A 22,034-nucleotide genomic window follows, 5' to 3' on the forward strand; every position below is an offset into this window, starting at 1 on the left:
TCGGAAACGAAGGCGCATCGGGACCTTTTCAGTCAGCAAGAGGCAAGAGCACGAATTCATCCCCAGCAGATTCACAACAGGGATGGAGGGACAGACAGCAGGCAGACAATGACGGCCTCACCTGGACACCCGGGGCCCACAGGAGGAAACGAAGGGCACGAAGGTAGACGCATGCATCCTTAAAAGACGGCAGGCCTTTAAGGGAAACGTACCGTTAAGCATGGGTTACACACGACAAGCAGACAGGAAGGAGGGTACGGTAAGTGCATCTGCACTGCAACAGAACTCTCAGGTGGGTCATGAAGTGGAGTACTATCGATCCCATGGACGTGGTGAAGCCAAGACACGTCGCAGTCTCTAGAGCTACAGCTGAGAGCCGCGGAGAGGCAGGGCTGGGACCACTGGAGGAGACAGAGTAGAACACTAAAAAAACCCTTACTTCACCCAAAAGAAGGCAGGAAAGGAGGAACAAACAAAAGAGCAATGAACAGAAACCAAACGGGAGGAGGACAGGAACCCAGCCCAGCGGTACCCACGATAAACCCAAGTGGATTGGCTCCTGGTTCCAGCCGAGATGGAGTAATGGGGACTGATTTACTCTCCCAGCTGAAGTGATTAAAAACCTGGCCAAATCCGTACATAAAGCAGTGGTTTTCAGAGGCCACAAGGGTCGGGTTCCTGAGACGGAAGACAATCAGGGTGAGCCCCACGACGACCCGTCCCTGCCTTCGGGGGCCACATCCCCGGGCAGAGCACGGACAGCGTGTAGTGTAAAGAAATGACCCAGGCCGGGGGCAGGACGGAGGGACAGCCCAAGACTCACAAGGAGCCAGGAACGGCCGCAGCACACAGGAGAGACGCACCTCAGTCACAGAAGACATGTCGCCCCAGACCCTGCCTGGGAAGCCTTAAAAAGAGGACCTGAGAGGAAGGAACTGTTTCCAGGTGACTTAATGCACCTCAGAACAGAACTCAACATTTACAGGACTACAAATACACCCAGCACCAAACAAAGCAAAACTCACGATGTCTGGAATTCAGTAAAAAATTATCGGTCTTGTAAAGAAGCAGGGACACACGACCCAGAGGGAGGAGAAAGACAATCCGTCAAAACCCAAACGGATTTACACAATGTTGCAATTACCAGAAAAAGACTTTAAGACAGTTATTTATAACTGTATCCTATATGTTCAAAAAAGCAAGAGAAGAGTTTGAAAAATGATGATATAAAAAGGAACTAAATTAAACTTTAATACAGACAAAAATAAAAACGGCCGAGATGAAAAGTATACTAGATGGGAATAAGAGCTTAGACATTGCAAAAGAAAAAAATAGCGAACCTGAAGACACAGCAATACAAACTATCCAAAATAAAACAAAAAGAAAATAATTTTAAGAGTGAAAAAGGCTTCAGGAAGAGTGGGACAGGTGCATGAAGTCAGGCACTCAGATTGGCCAGAAAACGTCTCTGGATAACAGCTCAAAACACAGTCGTTTAGGAAAAGCTAAAACGAACCCCAAGCAAAGAACAGGAAGAAGCTGCACCAAGGCACCTCACACCCAGGATTCTCAAAGGTGGCGACAGAGACCATCTCCAGGGCAGCCGGAGGAGACATCGGCAGAGAAGGGCGACAGCAGGCTGCTCGTCGGAAACAACGCAGGCCAGGACAGACGGACGGACACAGTCCAGTTAAAATACGAGGTGGCGCAGGCCCCTCTCCACCCCACCCCAAAGCATCCCAGCCCGTCTTGGCAACACAGCACTGACAGGGCTGAACCCCGAATTCCCGGAGGTCCTTCCCTCTCTCCCACGCGGCCGGGACACACGCACCTCCTGGCAGCACGGAGAACACGACGGACCCCTAACCCATGTCCTCCTCTCCACCCCTCCCCACGTGCTGCCGCCGTGAGAAATGCCAACCTCAGGGCCTCGGGGCCCGCTGCCTCCCCCACCCCTCCCCCAGGCCCCAACCCTCCCGACCCCACCCTCGCCCGCTCTGGCCCTCCCTGGTTCCTGGTGGACCCCAAGGCCTTTGCATCTGCCATAGCTGCTGCCTGGCCCCTGGCCCCAGCTGTCTCCTAAGCTGCCCATTCACCGCCGGGCTGCAGTTTCCATGTCACTTCCACAAGGCTAATGAGCACCGACCCACCCGCTGTGCCCCTCCTCACACTGCTCCACGACCCCCCCCAGATGTGCAACCTGCCCGCAGCCATCAGCCAGCACTTCAGCACAGCCTGGGGTCCACCAGTGAAGACAAACAGGCCAAACCACGGCTCCCAGCACCCCTGGGCCCCCACCCACCCACGCGCCCATCCTGCACAAGCAGCCACTGGGCTCCAAATCAAGTTTAATAAATAAAACCGCAAGGGAGTCACTTCACAGTGTGGTCCTGGGGCGAGAGGGGAGGTGCAGACCAGCCCTGCGGAGGAGGAGCTCGTGCAAACCGCCCTCCTGGCGACACCCCTGGAGGACCCCACTTCAACTTGTAAACAGAAACATAAATAAAACAAGGAAGCTGGGCAGAGAAGGAGGACCCCACCCCACGTCGCTGGGGAGCATCAACAGAAACAAAACCTGCAGGCCTAGAACAGGCTGGCATGGCCCCCAGGGTAGCCGGTCCTTCTGGAGGCCACTGCCTCAGAACCGAACACCATGGGGGGTGGCCCAGGGGTGCAAGTGCCCGGGGGGGAGGCGTAAAGTGCGGCTTTTCCTGAAGTGGAGATGGGATGGGCAGCTGGGCCGGACAGCGAGGTATATGGCTCTGTGCCCCGGGGATTTGGCACTGAGGAGCAGCTGCCACGCCTGCCAGGAGGTGGGAGACAGAGCCAGCTGGAGCGCCGAGGGCCGGGTCAGGGGCTGCTGGTGGCCAGGGACGGGCTGTCCTGTCCCCCACTGGGGGTGATGCGTCTTCCCTCTCCCCTGCTGGCTGGAAAGGGCCCGGGCAACAGCTCTGCACCCAGCTGCCTATCCCGTGGGGTGGGGGCCTGGAGCTGGGCACCGGTGCCCGGCATGGGTCTGCGTGGCCCTGGGTCCAGTCTGTGGCCAGGGCAAAGCCCTCTCCCACCCCCGTCCCCACATGTTCTGAAGCACAGCAGGTGTCACCCGAGGCCTGCGAGTACAGGGAGCTCGGGGAGCCTGAGAGCCCGTGCGAGCAGACCGGGACAGAGGCCTCAAGTCCAGTCTGGAACAAGACGCGTGGGGGTTGCGCGGCCTCGCAGGGCTGCCCTGCAGTCAGGAATCAGCAGCTCATCACGTTGCAGCTGCAGGGAGAGCAGAAGGGGAGGCAGGGGTCAGACGAGGCCCAGGCGCAGCTCCCGACGCTCCCCGGAAGGAAGCACTGGCACATCCTGCTGCCTGGGCAAAGCGGTGCTGGGAAGGAAGCCAGCGGCTGGGGCAGGGACCGAAGGACAGTGGCACTGGCCCACAGGAATGTTTTTGTGCTCCAAGACAACATCAAAGATGGAGACTAAAGCAAACAAGCACCTTCCCTGCTCCGTGGGACCAGGCAGTCCTCTGGCCACAGGGAAACCCTCCTGCTTCTCCTCAGCTCACCCTGGAGCTCAGGTGGCCACCCCCGTGGGGGCGGGCGGCACAGGGCCAGCACTTACTGTGACAAAGGCTCCGTGTGCAGCCCGGGAGCCGGGCATGCTGGGTGGGCAGCCAGGAAGGGATTCACATCCCCAATGCCGATGAGCCCAAATTCCGTGACCGACAGGGCCACCTGTGCGGGCGCCACGGCCTCCTCAGGGTCTCCGTCCAGGTCCACGTGGCCAGAGATGAGAGGCAGCTCCGCAGGTAGGGCCCCGGGCAGGGCGAAGTCCACAGCCAACCGTGGGCTGGCGCCTGGGTCCACGGCAGCCACAGGCGGTGGGTAGACGACTGGGGACCGCTGCAACAAGGGTGCGGCCGGGGGCTCTTCCAGCTCCTGGAGCAGGCAGGGCCCTGGCCCCGAGGAGGGGAGGCCGCTGGGGCCCAGCCTGGGCTCGCCGACACCGAGGTCCGTGCCATCCGCACTCAGAGGGTCTGTGGGGGGAGAACGTGTGGAGGGCTGGGACCGCCTGTCCTGCCCCTGCAGCACCCACCCGCCCCATCCCCCAGCAGGTGTCTCCTGATATCCCAGCACTATTCGGGCTGCATCCACTCGGGGACCCACGGACCCTCCTCAGCACAGTGTTTGGAGACAAATATGCCCACAAAGTCAAAAAAAACTGACGGCTGTAAAACCCAGGGATCACCCTGCAAGGCCATAGAACCACCAGCAAGTCCTGGGAGCTGCACTTTTTAAAACAGAACAGGATGTGACGGATGGAAAAGGGCAAGGAACGCTCAGGTGTGTGCAGAGTGAGGACACAGCTTCCAGCCCTGGAGCTTCTGCGCCGCCAGGCAGCACACGGGTGCATGAAGCCCTGGCCTTCCGAACCAACCCCCAGCACCTCCCCAAACTCGATGGTCTGAACCCCAGGTCCACCGGAGCCAGAAAGCCAAGGGCCCTGCTCTCCCCATGGACCAGGGTTCCCCACAAGACTTATCCTGCCCCACAGGGCCCTGGACACTGGGGAGGCTCCGGCGCCTCCGATCTCCCCATGCTGGGGCGGGGTTCAGTCAGAACCCTCCAGGCCCCCACCCTGGACATCGCCCGCCCCCTGCTCACCTGGGCATGTCCCTGCCGGGCTGTCCCGCAGGGGGCCTTCCGGGGCCGGGGGTGGGGGCGGCGAGGCGCGAGGGCGGCCGGGGCCATCGGGATCCCCACCATCCAGGTCCTGGTCAGGGTCCCTGTGGGGGCGGAGCTGTGAGGGCGGCAGGAGGACGCCCCACCCGGAGAAGAAGCCCCAACCGCACCCACCCGGGGAACCCTCCTCAGGGCCTGGGGGCAGCAGCACGCACGTGCTTCCTGGAGGGATGTACTTCCTGCGGCCCAGGCGCGTCTGCTGGGTGAAGTAGTCATAGCGCTCAGACTTCTTCCACAGGTAGTAGTACTCCACACACTCGCCCACGGACCGCGTGCGCACCTGGGTAGGGGCACGCCTCAAACTGGGGCGGGGCCTCCTGCGCACTGTGGGGTCTGGCGGAGGGTATCCCTGCACTCTGGGGTCTGGGGGAAGCGGGCTCCCTGCTTTAGGCCATTTCCTGGTGAGGTTCGGCCCAGGGCCTCGGCCTCGGGAACCTGCCCTTTCCACCCAGTGCGGCTGTGAGCAACGAGCAGGCCTGGGGGCCTAAAAGAAGGGGCTGGCGGGGGAGGGAGGGGGCTGGGAGAGATGTTGGGGGGCTGCAAGCCAGAGGGGCCGGGGCTCCACCGGAGACCACCTGGGCAAGGCCGCCACAGGCCATGGGTGGGCTGGGTCATGGCGCAGGCAGAGACCCACGCTTCGGACAGGGGCACCCAAAAGACCCTCAGCTTGTGAGATCCACGACTCCCTTGGTAACGCTGGCATGGGATGGTGCTGGGGACCCCAGAGGGCAGGGTGTCCACAGGCTGCAACATGGGCTCTGTTGGGCGTGAGCCTGGGGTCCCCCGAGGCCCCCACCCCTCACCTTGTTGGCCTGGATCAGGTGGAAATTCTTCCCGTGCACGCGGAAGCCATGCTCAAAGTTCCGGCACTCCTCCTCGCTCCAGGCACAGAGTCCGTCTGCAAGCACAGGCGGGTCAGGGGGCCTCGGGGGTGGGTGGGGGGGTCTTGGGAGGGCGGGGCCTTGAGCAGAGCAGGGGGCGGACCCTCAGGCAGGTGGGCGGGGTCTTATGAGGGGCAGGGCCTCGGGCAAGTGGGCGGGGTCTTGTGAGGGGCAGGGCCTCGGGCAGGTGGGCGGGGTCTTGCCTGAGGGGCGGGGCCTCAGATGGGGCGGGCCAGGCCTCACCTCGAATCACCTTCACGTTGAACCGCAGCCTGCGCAGCGCCTCCTCCGCGTGGAAGTTACACTTCACCAGCTCGTACAGCGCCTGGGGAGAAGCCGCCGGCTCCCACCTGCTCTCCCAGTGCAGGGACTCCCCACCCCCACCCCCCACTGTGATCACAGGGGTGCGCACACGGCACCCAGGAGCGATTTCAGGAGCTGCTCCTGCAGCCACTGGCCCCCAGGGCAGCTGGTCTTTGGATTTGCTGCGCCTTGGGGCAGACGCCCCCCACTCCACTCCACACCCCACCACCCTGTGTAGCCCCTCCAGGGCTGACCCACTCCCCTCACTGCCCACCTCCCTCCACCCACCCCTGGCGCTCAGCCCACCCCGGGGCAGCCCCACACCTGCTCGCTGTCCCTGACTGACTCTCCGTGCGGGAGCTGAGACCCGGGCATCTCATCCCACCTGCGTGTCACCGCCCGGTAGAGGAACTCCTCCACCTCCCTCTCGGGGAGGATATTGGGGTCCCAGAGCAGCTGGTCCTCGTTCTCGTAGACTGTGTGGCGGGGGCAGAAGCACAGGGGAGCATTATGGCAGCAGATCTGCCAGGGCAGGCGGCCTCAGGGCCCACAGGAGGGGACAGTGGCGGAGACCCTGCCCCACTCGGGGGTCTGCTTCCCGCCTCCAGGAGATCTCCAGGGCAGCACTGAGCACCTTGGGACAGGCCAGGAGGCCATCAGGTGCTGCGTGGTTGTCGTCCTGAGGGAAGGTGAGAGAAGCTGTGGCCAGGTGAGCCAGTGGGCACCAGACCAGCCAGAGCATCAGAGGCAGCAGAATCTAAGTAGAAACCAGCTGACGCCTGGCTTGGGGAGGGGACCCAGGGCGTGGCCTGGGGTGCAGACTGGGGGAAGCAAAGAATGGGGCAGAAACAAGATTTGAAGAGACACTGGATGAGAATTTATGAAACTGGAAAAGGATGTCTACCCCACAAATCCAGGAAACTCAGGAAAAATCCACAGAAACCCACACGGAGGCAAAAGGAAAAGAGAAACTCCTAAAAGCACACAGGGTACAAGACACGAGGCCTTTCTAGGAAACAAGAGGACAGACCTCAGGAGCCAGAAGCCAGGCAGTGGGAAGAAAAACACCTGCCAACCTACGACACTCAACCCGTGAAAATGTTCTTCAAAAATTAGGGTGAAGTTAAGACTTTTCCAGACAAACAAAGCCTAAAAGAATTCATCTCCAGCAGCACGGCCTTCTGTGAGCAGGCAGAAGGAAGCGGTCCCAACAGAAGCTGGGAAGAACGAACCACACCACAAAGGGGCCGTGGTAAAGAACACGCGCCAGGTAATACAACGTGTGACACGCAGAGGGACCGTCAGCACAGAGGGCAGGATTCGGCGGGGTCTGGCATCGCCCCATCCCTTTCACTCCTGCCTCTGGGCTCTACCAGCTCAGCTGCAACTCCCGGCCTCCCGCAGCTGAGAAAATGCATCCTGCCAAACCCACGTCCCACCCGAGCGCTTAGCTGAGGGCCTCAGTGTTTCTGTCTGCCTGTCCCACCTCACCCCACTCCCTGCTGCTGAATCGTGTTCGAACAGCTTCCCAAGCCAGGAGTGCCAGCCCAGAGCCTGCAGGGGCTTTGGGGCGAGAAAGACAACACCTGAACCAACAAACAGGTGGCTTTCATCTCTCTTTTTTCACCTATAAATGGAGGTAACAATTTCTATCTTGAATGGCAACAGAGGCTTGGATCTAAACTCCACTGGGAGAGCCCTGAAAGCTCGGCTGCCCCAGCGGGCTGCACACAGGCACCTGGCTCAGATGGTCCCTCGGTTCTCTCCTGGGACCAGGAACTGGGTCCAGCCAGACATCCAGCCAGCTCCTTCCGCAGCCGAGCACTGGCTGGAGCAGGTTTCCATTTCCTCCAAGACACGAAGACAGGGACGGCGCCCCAACTTCCCTCCACGCCCGGCCCAGCCCCACTTACTCTTCTCTCCGTGTCTGCTCAAGTGCAGGCTGCTGAGGTCGGCCTGGAACTGGGGCCCAACCATGATTTCCTGTGAAAGAACCAGGGGAGTCAGGGACGGAGGGAGCAGCTGGGTGGAAGGTCGCTGCCAGGACCCCGAGGCCCCGTCTGTGCAGCCTCCCCGGCCGAGGTCAGTTCTGGGGTGTGATGAGGGGTGAGTGTGAGCGAGCAGATATGCATGTGAGCACGTGGCATGTGCACGCCCCTCTACACCTGCCATCTGGCGGTGTGGCCTTCACATGATGAGGCGGGTGTGAATGCCGGCCCAGGGAGCCCACCAGGCCAAAGGACCCACACTCTGGGCCCCCGGGTCTCCAGGGAGGAAACACGGGCAGCATCCTAAGAAGGGAGCCCTCACCTGCGTCAGGGCTGTGACTGCACTGGGACAGCAGCCCCTGCCCGGCCCCCCATGGCCCCAGGGCCAGCACAGAGCCACGCACCTTCTTACATTTGTTGGCGGGAAGCGAGTCTTCCTCGGTGTCGGAGGAGGCAGAGGAGCCGGGCTCTCCATCTTCGTCGGCCAGGAGGTGGGCTTTGGGAAAGGGAAGCTGGTAAGGCCCGGCCCGGCCCCACCCTCCACCCTCCTTTGGGGACCCGCCTCTGCCCCCACGCCAGGGCCCTCTCTCGAGAAGCAGGCCCTGGCCTGGCCAACGGCCTTCTCTCTGCTGCGGGACGGCTGCCTGGTCCCTCCTGTGCCTGCCCCAGGAAAGGCACGGCAGACGGGGCCAGGGGACAAGGGACAAGGACAGGTTACAAGGACTCCAGGCACAGGAGCCAGCCTGCTCCCTCCTCAACTAAAACACGCCGCACCAAGACCACCCGAGGCCCCTCAGCTCGCTGGCCAGGCCAAGAGGAGCATGACACCCCAGAGGGGTTTGGACCAAGCCCAGGGCATGCCCAGGGCTCTGCGCACGCCCTCTGCCTGGGCACCTGGGTCCCTGCACCTCACCTGCACCTACAACTGCACCCATACCTGCACCCACGCCTGCACCTGTGCCTGCACCCACACTGCACCTGCACCTGTGCCTGTGCCTGCACCTGTGCCTACACCTGTGCCTGCACGCACACTGCACCTACACCTGTGCCTGTGCCTGCGCCTGCACCCGTGCCTGAATCTGTGCCTGTGCCTGCACCCACTGCACCTACACCTGCATCCACGCCAGCACCTGCATCTGCGCCTGCATCTTCTGCACTGCACCTGCATCTGCACTGCACCCACACCTGCACCTGTGCCTGCATGTGCACTGAGCCTCTGCCTGCACTGCACCTGTTGCCTGCACCTACGCTGCACCTGTGCCTGCACCTGCACTGCACCTGTGCCTGCATTGCACCCACACCTGCACCTGTGCCTGCATGTGCACTGAGCCTCTGCCTGCACTGCACCTGTTGCCTGCACCTGCACTGCACTGCACCTGTGCCTGCATTGCAACTGCACCCACACCTGTGCCCACACCTGTACCGCACCTGCACTGCACCTACAACTGCACCCACGCCTGCACCTACACCTGCACCTATGCATCTGTGCCTGAATCTGTGCCTGTACCTACACTGCACCTACACCTGCATCCGCACCCACGCCTGCACCTGTGCCTGCATGTGCACTGAGCCTCTGCCTGCACCTATGCTGCACCGTACCTGTGCCCACACCTGCACTGCACCTGCAGTGGGGGAAGGGGACACCTACTTCTGCGCTGGTTGGGGAAAAGGCTGGCGGCCTCACGGGAGGTCACGGACGGCATGAGGTAGCCAGCTGATGACTGCCTCTCCTCCTCTTCTTCCCCTGAAAGCAAATCCTTCTCTATTTGTTCCTTTTAACAAGAAAGTAAAGAGTGTCTTTTGGGGTTTGTTTCAATAACCTCAAAATAACACTGACAACAGTGACAAACATGACAACCCTGGGGCTCCCTGAGGTCCAGAGGGGCTTATCCCACTTTGCAGATGGAGAAGCTGAGGCACAGGGGGATGTGGGGAGGGGCGCAGTCCTGGGGGTCAGGGACAGCAGAGCCCCTCGCCCAAGGCTGGACGTTCCAGCTGCTGCCCGAGCTCAGCCACTGCTTCCTCCATGTGTGTGTCCAGTTTCACAATTCCTTTGGGGGGAAGAACGCCCCCCACCCTCTCCCCCGGCACCCACCCAGGACCCCCAGGCTGGGGGAGCCCCTCTCCCAGCTGCCCTTCTCCCCTCCACCCACCCAAACTGCAGTGACTAACAGCCAGTGGCCAGCACCCCTGGCCCCAGCCCGCCTGCAGGAATCACCACCAGGCAGGGAAGCCCGGGGCAGTGGGGACCACCACGGCAGCCGACCTCAGTTACAACTCTGGGGAATGGTCTGGCGAGGGGGGACTCCTCTCCCCGGCTCCCACCAGAGGCCCAGGGGGCCAGAAGGTGGCGAGCACATGGCGACGCTGGGGCAGGAGCTCGCGGTCCGCAGATGCCACCCTGCCTGGCCGGGCTGGTGTCCCACGGTGGCAGCACTTGCTGGCAGCTGGGGGCCTCCACCCAAGCCCAGTCCTGGAGGCCCTCCCTCACCTTGTCCAGCGTCACATCCAGCAGGTGAGGTGTGCTTCTGCCCTCTCCCTCCTGCTCTGAGATGGGGTCGGACGCCTCGTAGCCGTACAGGGCAAGCAGCTCATCCAGGGGCATGTCGCTGCCCTGCGGGGGGCGGGGGGGGCCCGTCAGGGAGAGGCTCTGGGGCTCCGCTCCCCTCCTGCCTCAGTGGCACCCCCAACCCGTGGTGGCTTGGCCTGGGCCCAGGTCTTCACCCAGGGGCTCCTGACCAGCCCAGGAGAGGCCCGGGCGAGAGCCGGAGCCAGGGAGGGCTGCCAGGCCGCACCACACCAGCCAGGCCCAGGTGGGCTGAGGGCAGCGAGGCAAGGACAGCACAACAGCTGGAAATTACTGCACAGCTGCTTACACTAGAAAATCAGGAGGGGAAAACTGCAATCATCTCGACACACATGCAAAAGTCATGTGATAAAATCCAGCATCCTCAACTGGTTTTAAAAAATAATTGTAATGAATGCAGCAAAGTGGCAGGCTACAAAATCAACACACAAAAATCCGTAGTGTTCCTATACACAAGTAATGTGCAACAAGAGGAGAAAATCAAGAAAAAAATTCCATTTACAATAGCAACTAAAAGAACCGAGTATTTAGGAATAAACTTAACCAAGGACACAAAAAACCTTTACATAGAAAACTGTAAGAAACTGCTAAAAGAAATTGAACAGGACCTAAAAAAAATGAAAGAACATACCATGTTCATGGATTGGAAGACTAAATATAGTGAAAATGGCAATTTTACCTAAACTGATTTATAGATTCCATGCAATACCAATTAAAATCCCAACAACTTACTTTACAAAAATAGAAAAACCAATAACCCAATTTATTTGGAAGGGCATGGTGCCTGAAATAGCCAAAAATATCTTGAGAAAGAAGAACAAAGTGGGAGGTCTCACACTACCTGACTATGAAGCATATTACAAAGCTACAGTGCTCAGAACAGCTTGGTACTGGCATAAGGACAGATATACCGACTAACGGAATTGAACTGAGTGTTCAGAAGTGGACCCTCGCATTACGGACAATTGATCTTTGATAAGGCAGTCAAGCTAAAGCAACTGGGACAGAGCAGCCTCTTCAACAAATGGTGTTTGGAGAACTGGATATGCATTTCCAAAAGAATGAAAGAGGACGCCTATCTCACATCTTATAAAAAATTAACTTGAAATGGATCAAAGACCTAAACATTAGCACCAAGACCATAAGATTCTTAGAAGAAAATGTAGGGCAATATCTTAAAGATCTTGCGATAGGAGATAATTTTCTAGACCTCACACCCAAGGCGTGGGCAACCAAAGAATAAATAGACAAATGGGATCTCCTCAAAATTAAACACTTTTGTACATCAAAGGACTTTGTCCAAAAAGTAAAAAGAAAACCTACACAATGGGAGATGATATTTGGAAACCACATATCAGATAAGGGTTTTTTAATATTCCAAATATATAAAGGGATCTACAACTCCATAACAGAAAGACAAACAATCCAATTAAAAAATGGGCAAAAGACATGGGCACACAATTTGTCCAAAAATGGCTCAAAAACATATGAAAAAATGCTCAACTTCACTGGCTATTACGGAAATGCAAATCAAAACCACAATGAGATATCATCTCACACCTACAGAATAGCCATCATCCAAAAAAACAGAAAATCACAAATGCTGGAGAGGATGTGGAGAAAGAGGCACACTTATTCACTGCTGGTGGGAATGTAGAATGGTGCAACCACTCTGGAAGACAGTGTGGGGATTCCTCAAGAAGCTAAGTATAGATTTGCCATATGACCCAGCTATTCCATTGCTGGGTATATACTCAGAGGAACTGAAACTTAAGACACAAACGGACATTTGTAAACCGATGTTTACTGCAGCATTATTCATGATTGCCAAGAGACGGAAACAGGCCGAATGTCCAAAAACGGACGAGTGCATAAACAAACTGTGGTATATACACGTGATGGAATATTATGCAACTGTAAGACAGAACAAAGACATGGATCATATAATAACATGGATGAACCTTGAGGACATTATGTTGAGTGAAGTTAACCAGAAACAAAAGGACAGAGATACTGTATGGTCTCACTAATATGAACAAACATTAATAAACAAACTTTGAGAGTTAAAAGCTGACAACACAGGCTACCAGGAGATAGAAACAGGGTAGAGATTGGGCATTTGGTGCTGAAGAACTACAGAATGTTTAGCAGGATTGTACAGATCCAGAAATAGATAGCATAATACTGTGTGATGGTAGGACAGTATTGTAAGAACACCGAACAAAGATGTCTGTGAGTAAAGCTGAAACAGGTGGGACAGGAGAATGGATGACACCAGAGGTAAAGATAGATGATTAAGTCTGGGTCTGTATAACTTGGCAAAAACTGGAGTGGCCAATGACTGTTACTAAATGCACAAATATAAAAATGTTTTTGCATGTGGGAAAGCAAATGAATGTCAACCATGCAGAGTGTTGAAAAAGGGATGGTACTTGGGAAAAAACATAATCAAAGCAAACTGGAGTCTATGGTCAACAGTAACACTGTAATATGCTTCATTTAAATGAAACAAAGGCAATATACCAATGTTAAGAGTGTATGAGAGAATATAGGGGAGGGATGGGGATTCTTAGTAGTAGTGTCATTTTCTGTCCTTACTATTGTATTGTATGACATGGTATTTTTCTTTTTATCATCTTTTTTATTATTCGCTAAAACAAAAAATTGTTTTTTGTAGTAATCAATATGTTCAAGTGCTGATTATGGTGATACATAACAACTTTATGATGACACCATGAATGAATGACTGTACACTGTGGATAAATGTACGGTATATAAATACAACTATAAAATTGTAGGAAAAATACATATAGGAGTAAAAGTGTTGGAGAAAACACGGAGAGAGGGATGTACCTATATACTGTTGATGAACAGGCAGAATGATGTAGCCTTTCTGGAGGTCAGTGTGGTGGTTCCACAAAAAGCTAAATATGTGGGGGCCATAAGGTCCTACAACCTCATTATGGGGTATGTACCTGGAAGATCTGAGAGCAGAGACATGAAAGGACATTTGCACACTGGCATTCATGGAGGCAGTATTCATGATTTGCAATGGGTGGAGGGGGCCTAAGGGTACACAGACTGAGGAACAGAATGGTGAACTGTGGTGTAAGCATTCAATGGAACATTGAGCAACGGTGAGAAGGAGTGAAGCTATGAGACACACAATGAGGTGAATGGATCCTGTACACAGCATTTGAGTGAACTACGCCAAAAACAAAGGCAAATACTATAATGCCTCACCAAAATGAACTAACCACAATATGTAAACTCAGAATTGAATCTTAGAACACAATCTAAGAGGGGAACCATTATTATAATGGTCCCTAGATTGTAAGCTCTTACAGCAGTCAAATCTATTCCTGAATTGTAACAGCTATCTTCAAACTTTGAGAGGTTGATCCCTTAGTGCATAACCTGATTGGTCTCTGGAACATTGGGTATCTCTGTGATACCTGAAACACACAGCTAGAGCTCGGCAGATGTGAATGTCAGTATTAGCGCATACAGCAACTGTTAAAAAAAAAAAAAAAAGCTGAAAAACAGCCCAGACTTCAATTAGTGATATGAATGAAGCAGATCTGGTTAAGACTAGGGCAAACCGGGCCAAAGGGTAAAGGTTGAAACTGACTGTGTTTTAAAACTTCAACTTCCATGTGAGACCAAAGGAAGAGATGTCTATTTGGTGCAGGATCTTTATTTTCTAAACAGTATAACTCTACGGTCAGTTTGTTCAAACACCACAATTATGTGGAACATTGAATAGGAAGTGAGCCACGGTAGGTTAGGGTAGGTTAGAATGAAATAGTGACACATCCCAAAGTAATTTGGGCAGAGAATAAAAATGTGTTTACAGGGCCCCCCAAGGAGTCGGGGGAGGATGCAGAGGTGTCAGACTTCCTCACCTGGACTGACGTTGATGTTGTCACAAACACTGGGACTGGTGATTTGATGCACTGAGCCCTCTATCATGGGACTTGCCCTTATGAAGCTCTTTACTGCAAAGGAGAGGCTAAACGTGCATATAATTGTGCCTAAGGGTCTTCCTGAGTACCGCTTCGTTGCTCAGATGTGGCCCTCTCTCTCTCTAACTAAGCCACCTCGGCAGATGAACTCACTGCCCCCCCCCCCAACATGGGACCCAACTCCCAGGGGTGTTAAATCTCCCTGGCAATGCAGGATATGACTCCCAGGGATGAATCTGGACCCGGCATCGTGGGACTGAGAGTATCTTCTTGACCAAAAGGGGGATGCAAAATGAGATGAAATAGTTTCAGTGGCTGAGAGATTTCAAATGGAGTCGAGAGGTCACTCTGGTGGACATTCTTATGCGCTATATGGATAACACCTCTTAGGCTTTAATGTATTGGAAAAGCTAGAAGTAAATACCTGAAACAATCAAACTCCAACCCAACAGTCTGCACTCCTGAAGACGACTGTACAACGATGTAGATTACAAGGGGTGACGGTGTGATTGTGAAAATCTTGTGGATCACACTCCGTTTATCCAGTGTATGGATGGATAAGTAGAAAAATGGAGACAAAAAGTAAATGAAAAATAGGATGGGATGGGGGGGATGATTTGGGTGTTCTTTTTTACTTCTAATTTTTTATTCATATTCTTTCTGATGTAAGAAAAATGTTCAGAAGTAGATTGTGGTGACGAATGGACAACTATATGATGATACTGTGAACAGCTCATTGTACACCATGGATGACTAAATACATTTCAATAAAACTGAATTTAATTAAAAATAATAATAATTGTAAACCAAGAAAACAAGCAGATGCCTCGTCAACAAGCCATGAAACCCACATGGGTCAGGACCGAGGCTCCAGCACGAGCCCAACTGCAGCCTGCAGGGAAGGGAGGTTCCTAACGCTGCTCAAGCCTCCAGCCAACGTGATGTGCAGAAAACAGAAATAAGACAGGTGACACTTCCTTCCTCTCCAGTGCTGCTTCAATCTCCCTTTCCTGCCCTCGTGTAAACCTCCGCCCTGCAGCCAGAGCCACCAGCCACACTGCACCCTGTCCCCGGGGGTGCTGTCGGCTGCCAGCTCCTTCTCTCAAGCCCTAGCTCCTGCCTCCTCTCCACCCCAATTCCTGCCTGTTCCGGCCCTTCCTCAGAGTGGCTCAATCAACAAGACCCACAGACGGAAAACATGCAATGGCCGATCGTGGTTTCCAGTGTGTGAATGTTAGAGGATAACTGTCTGATACGGTGATTCCCAAGGCACGGTCCAGCCGCCTTTCCACAGACCCTCTCCTAACACAGAGGCTCTGCCTCACTTCCCGCAGGCTGGCACAGGCACCGATGGCACAGCACAAATCAAGGCAGAAGAGCCAGTCGCTGCTGCCTCCTCGTTGCCACCCACGGAATTAAAAAGATGCCAGTGTCACTTAGGAGTTATCGTCCTCGACATCATTTTTATTGACCTCTACCCTGAGCAGAGGTCTTTTCAATTATCTGTGGCGTAGGCAGATGGCTTTGGGGAAGAGCACGTGTGAGAGCAAGCTGAGATCAACTAGCTGCCCTGTTCGCGGGACACGACTTTTACCTGAAAGAACAGCTGGCGGTCAAGCTACACCCATCTGACTCGGCACTGGGCAGACATGTTCTCAGAAGTGAGTCAAGTGGGCCTGCTCCTTCAGGGAAAACTGTACTTGTTTCAACAACATAGCTGCTTCCAAAGTCATAATTTTGGAAAACCTACATGTGATACCACAAGCTGGACACGTTCCCGATACTGAACACTCTGCTGAGATGGGCAGTGAGATAGAAGACACAGCTTTTGACATCCCACACGGTGAACCTGCCAGAGTCTGGAAGGCTTACGTCACCAGCAAGCCAACATCTGCAAACAACCAGCTCATGCACACGTAAAGGCCCCCTCAGCTCGAGACAGACGGACGGATTTCCACATAACCAAGTTCAAAAAGCCCACTCCGCAGCCCCCTTTATGGAACCCCCACCTGTCAGCTCTGTGTATCAACAATGACCAGAGAAGGCTATTAAACATTCCTTCCTTTCTCTTCCACAAATCTCTGTGAAGCCATGTTCACAGTCGAACCAAAGACAACACCAGAGCATCACAGACCAAGATCTGCTTAATAAACGGGAGACGAGTCCCACCTCGGCAGTCAGATACTCATGAAAATGAAAAACGCAACTCTTCTCTCCAACCACCTTTCATTTTGGAAAAGAGTTCTTTTTCCTGTTTTTTTTAATAAAACTGAGTTACTTCTATTGACACACAGTGGGCTTCCTGCTGTTACTTTAAACGAGCTAGGAAGTAAACCCGTGTTTTAACTTCTAACATGGTGAACACCGACAGACGCAGCCCACCCAGGCAGGGGGTCGTGGAGCTCCCCAAGACTGAAGAGCCGAGGAGTCTGAGTATGAGCATCCGAGAGCAGCCGCCGGGGCCCCAGGAGGCAGGGCCAAGGCACTGTGCTCACAGTGGGGTTCCCAGAGCCTGGGGACTCAGGAAGCCAAGTGAAGACGCTCAGCAGGTACCTGGGACATGAAGTCCTTCTCCAGCTCCTCCTCCGGCTTCTCCGGGCCCCTCGTGGCCCCCTCACACTCCTCCCGGATGCCGTAGTTCTGGGACAGGATCTCAGCGAGGTTGAGCCTATGGTCAGCAGAGCCCACGGACACCACTGTGGGGACGACAGCAGCCTGTGAGCGTCTCGCCCCACCTGGGCCGAGCACTGAGAGCAGCATGCGCCTGTGTGAGTGTACACCTGTGCATCTATGTGCATGTGTACCTGTGCACTGCACCTGTGCGTGTGCACCTGTGTGGGCACCCGGGTCTATGCGCATGTGTGCCTGTGTGCATGTACACTTGTGCATCTATGTGCATGTATACCTGTGCACTGCAGCTTTGCATTGTGCCTGTGCACGTGTGCACCTGTGTGTCTATGCACGTGTGTGCATGTGTGCACCTGTGCATCTATGTGCATGTACCCATGCACTGCACCTTTCCGTGTGTGCACCTGTGCGTCTATGCATGTGTGTGCACCTGTGCGTCTATGTGCACTGCACCTGTGCGTGTGTGCACCTGTGTGGGCACCCAGGTCTATGCGCATGTGTGCCTGTGTGCATGTACACTTGTGCATCTATGTGCGTGTATACCTGTGCACTGCAGCTTTGCGTTGTGACTGTGCGCGTGTGCACCTGTGTGTCCATGCGCGTACATGCATGTGTGCACCTGTGTGTCTATGTGCATGTACCCGTGCACTGCACCTTTCCGTGCGTGCACCTGTGCGTCTATGTGCATGTACCCGTTCACTGCACCTTTCCGTGTGTGCACCTGTGCGTCTATGCACGTGTGTGCATGTACCTGTGTGCACCTGTGTGCATGTGTACCTGTTCGTCTGTGCACGTGTGCATGTTCTAGCGTGCACATGTGTGCGTGGGCGCCTGTGGCTGCGCCTGTGTGCATGTGTGCACCTGTGCGTCTATGCACTTGTGTGCATGTGCTTGTGTGCACCTGTGTGTGTGTGTACCTGTGCGTCTACGCACACTTGTGCGTGTGCCTGTGGCTGCACCTGTGTGCATGTGTGCACCGGTGCACGCGCGTACTGGGAGGCAGCAGATCAGTCTAACGGGAATTCTGGAAGAGGGACTTGTGCCTGACAGGGACGCGGACAGAACCCGCATGCCTAACTGTAAGACCAGTTCTGGGGCTTGGAATACGATTTCCTGCCGGACGGCGTGGTCTTCCTGAGCAGGCAGCTGCAAGAGTGCACGGAGAGCAAACAGATGAGATGAGCCCGTTTGCTGAGGGGAAGCCGGGTCCAGGCCACTCCTGCCTCTGAATCGTAGGGTCACACCCTCCCCACTCTGTGGGCAGCTGTGTGGGGACAGGGGACAGGGATGGCCCACAGCAGGCCTCGGCCCACGCCCATTCCCTTCCCTGGCCAGAGCAGCCAAAGCTCAAAGAGACCATGATACGTGCAGGGCCTTGTGTATGCAGGTGCTGACAGATTTCGGGTTTTCCCAAAAGTGAAAGGGCATGTTCGCTGACTTTTCTCTCCATGACAGGTCTTTAAAGTCAAGTTTAAAATCAAAAGCAACAGGAAAAGGAAAAAGCTGGAGCCAACATATCTGAGCCGAGTGCCAGTAAAGCCCAATGTGGGAGCCAGAGTTGGGGGGCCTCACATCCTCCCAAGCAAGTCCCCACCGTGGAACTGTGGGAGGTGGCTCTGCCTGGCACAGCCCATGTGAGCAGGGACATACCCCAGAGCCGACTGGACTCCGGAGCCGACTGGACCCCAGAGCCGACTGCACCCCAGCCCTCCCTCCAGTGGGGACAGACCCTGGAACCAAATGGACCCTGGCCCTCCCTCCAGTGGGGATGGACCCCGGAGCCAGACACGCCCCGGCCCTCAGTATCCTCTTGCTCCTTGGAGGAGCCGCATGTCGGGATGCAGGAATGACACCACTTTCTTGGGGCTGGAGTAGCAGAAAGCCTGAAAGGAGGGGCCCCCCCGCCCAGGATCACTCTTCCACATGGCTCCAAAGCAGGAGACGGCAGGGAGGGAGAGTTGCTGGTGCCCAGATAGGAGGGGTCGGGGAGGGCGCCGGCTGCCCTGGGACTCCAGGCTCACCCACCGAGCGGGCGGAGGGCGCTGAGGGGTGGTACCTGTTGTCGTCTGCAAGCTGGACCCCCCGGGACACAGGCCATGAGCAAGGCAGGTGGCCACGCGAGGACTCTGCCTCCCCAGCGAGGGGGCCTGCGGAGGGAGAGAGCAGGTGAGGTCAGGCTGCCCCATGCCCGCGGCCACCCTGGGCCTCACAGAGTGGCAGGAGGACTCCGTGAGGGGGACAGCGGGCGCCACTCCGCGGGCTGGAGAGGCCCTGGGCAGCGACCCCGCCAGTGGCCCCTGTAAGAGTCTAAGCAGCCCAAGGGAGGCACAGGTGGTGAGTGCAGGTGACGGGAGCAGCCCCCCAATGGCAGTGCAGCCCTGCCCCCAGCCGCAGAACCCACACACGGCCGCAGAACCAGCACTGACAGTCTGACAGCTCCTCACGAGGAGAACAAAGCCACCGCAGTCCTACAATCCACTCCTGGGGACAGACGTCCACACCGAAACCTCTGCGTGCGAGTTCACAGCAGCACGATTCATAAACACCGAAAACTGGAAGCCAACCAATGCCCGTCCACTGAGGAATGGACAACGGGCTCCATCCTCATGACAGAAAGTCACCCAGCCGCAGAAAAGAGGGAAGTTCCCGACTTAAAGATACAGAGGAGCCCAGGCTCCAGGGCGTAGGTGTGCCCAAGGCCGCGCACAAGAAGGGGCCCTGGAGCCAGAGGGGCCACCCCGGAACACGCGTGTCCTGTGCCTGAGGACATGCACTGTCTGCTCTGCCCACCCAGGACCCGAGAGCATGTACATACACTTTCCCCAAATTCTCTCAAACCGCAGAACAGGGGAAGCAGGGGCACCCAGCTGTGAGGACCAGGCAGAGCCGAGAGCTGACGGCTTCAGGGGGGTAACAGCTCCCTTAGGAGACAGGCAGGGGCTCTCTCAGGATGATGGTGGCTCCCTCGGAGGGCAGGGATAGGGGCTTGCTTGGGAGACGGGGGATCTCTTGGGGGGACAGGAAATCTCTCCAGGGACACGGACAGAGGCTCTCTTAGGAGACAGGGGCTCTCTTGGGGGACAGGGGCTCCCTCAGGGGTGTCTGGTCAGTTGAGCGAGCTGGCTAGTGGTGCCAGACACACACACACCCCCACACACAGACACGGCCACCAAAGCCCTGCTGGCCACTACCTCCCGGAGCCTCAGTTTCCCTAATGCCCCTAGGAAAGGAGAACTAACTTTCTAGAACCCTCTACAACCAGCTCAAGGCCAGAACCGGAAGGCAGGGGTTCTAGAGAACCCTCTCTGGGAGAGATTGGCCAAGGTGAGGTGGCCTTCCCACAAAGCTGCGGGGCCAGGTCCGGCCAGCATGAGCCCCCTGTGGCCCCACCCATTAGCCGAGGCCTGTCCAGCGTCAGCCATAACTTCCACTCCCCGGCCGGCCTGGGCCTGCAGAGCTGGTGCTCGGTGCACAAACTTGCTGGGCATCGCAGTTGGAGCCGAGGGCTCCTCAAGGCCCGACTTTACCTCCTGGTCCTCCAAAGCCACCACCTCCACCCGACTCACCATCTCCACAACGAGACCCACAGAAGCGTGGATATCTAAAGTTTTTCTGGTCCTGGCTTGACCTCGTAGGAAGCTATTTATTGTCTATCTTGATCCCAGACGGGCCAAGGTACTATTTACTTTCCTCAGTTTCCCAAAGCCACAAATTTCTCAAATCGAAAAGATTTTAAATTCCAAAACATTTCTGGCCGAGGGCTTCCAGGTATGGGGCCTGCTCTACGGGTAGAAAAGTGGAGGCTCAGGCTGCTGCAGACCGGCAGAGCGGGGCTCGGAGCCGGGCTGGTCTGGGTCTGCTCCTGCCCTGCACGGTGCCCCCCGCCCCAGGTTCGCGCCCGTCGGTTCTAAGTCCAGGGTCCAAATCCCGCGTGCGATCCGAAGCTGGGGCACCACTCCGGGAGGCCCGAGCACAGGGGCTCGCGAGCTGTCAGAGGCTGAGGGTCCCGCCCTGCTCTCCGCAAAGTTTGCAAACGCCTGGGGATGGGGGGGGGCGGAGGATGCGGGAAGACCGGCTCGGCCCGCGGCCCCGCCCCCCGGCCCCGCCCCCGCCCCTCCCCTCCCCTCCCGTCGCTCCCTCTCCCCGCGCCGCGCCGCCGCGCATGCGCACTACGTCCGCGATGTGGCAGCCTTGGGGGGGCGCGCGGCCCAGGGCCGGGGGCGGCCGCCGACGTTGCCTCGCACCCGCAGGTCCCGCCCCGCGCGACAGCCCGGGCCCAGCCGCACAGCCCGCGGCGAGGGTCTGCGCGCCTGAGGTTTCGACGCGGCCAAGCCGGGCCGGCGGGCCACGGACACTTGGGGCGGGGGCTGGTTTCCCCAGCCGGCTCACTCACCTCCGCCATGGCCGTGTGTGCGCGGAGGCGGTGGCCGCGCCGGAGCCCCGGATGCGGGGCCGCGCGCTCATTGGCTGCGGCGCCCGGGGGCGGGGCCAGCGCGGGGCGGGGCGCGAGGCCGGCGCGTAGTAGGTGCGTGGGGCGCAGGCGCGCAGGTGCGCAGGTGCGCGGAGCCCTCGCGGCGCCCGCGTGTGCCCGGGTCTCGGCCCGACGCCGGTCCCGGCCTTGGCCTTCGGAGGCGCGGGTGGTCGATGATAAAAGTTCCGATTCCAGATGACCGTCCCTGCGTACGGAGCAGGTGGCTCCGCTTCGTCCTTGCAGCCCACAGCTGGGGCTGTCCGTACTCCCACGTGACAGACGAGAACACCCGGGTCCAGGGCTTAGGTGGCAGGGCCAGCGCTGAAATCGGGAACTTTCTGCGCTTTTGCACAGCGGCGATCGGGCTGCTGTGGAGGCCTTGAAAAACGCACCGTCACGGGTACCCCGAAACGGGCCAGCGAAGTACTGCGCGGTGGGCGGGAGGAGGACCCACACCCGAGACCGCTTGGCTCCGAAACTG

General features: G+C 56.8%; 1 protein-coding gene across 2 annotated transcripts; it reads right to left on the reverse strand.

The window, feature by feature from the left end:
• Nucleotides 1-2,331: 2,331 nt before the first annotated feature.
• MIER2 (MIER family member 2) lies at nucleotides 2,332-21,510 on the reverse strand. Of its 2 annotated transcripts, XM_037824201.1 has the most exons (14): nucleotides 21,476-21,510; nucleotides 19,139-19,229; nucleotides 17,008-17,150; nucleotides 10,394-10,516; nucleotides 9,551-9,674; nucleotides 8,307-8,398; nucleotides 7,828-7,897; nucleotides 6,239-6,390; nucleotides 5,855-5,936; nucleotides 5,534-5,628; nucleotides 4,886-5,010; nucleotides 4,653-4,774; nucleotides 3,610-4,024; nucleotides 2,332-3,261 (listed from the first exon to the last, which is right to left on the reverse strand). In XM_037824201.1, the coding sequence occupies exons 1-14, from the start codon at nucleotides 21,482-21,484 to the stop codon at nucleotides 3,240-3,242; spliced, it is 1,665 nt and encodes a 554-aa protein (XP_037680129.1). In that variant the 5' UTR covers nucleotides 21,485-21,510; the 3' UTR covers nucleotides 2,332-3,239. The 2 variants fall into 2 exon arrangements, with proteins under 2 accessions (XP_037680129.1, XP_037680128.1); XM_037824200.1 differs by lacking the exon at nucleotides 21,476-21,510 and having other exon boundaries at nucleotides 19,139-19,500.
• Nucleotides 21,511-22,034: the final 524 nt, after the last annotated feature.

Source organism: Choloepus didactylus (assembly GCF_015220235.1).
Source record: "Choloepus didactylus isolate mChoDid1 chromosome 25 unlocalized genomic scaffold, mChoDid1.pri SUPER_25_unloc1, whole genome shotgun sequence".
NCBI lineage: Eukaryota > Metazoa > Chordata > Mammalia > Pilosa > Megalonychidae > Choloepus > Choloepus didactylus.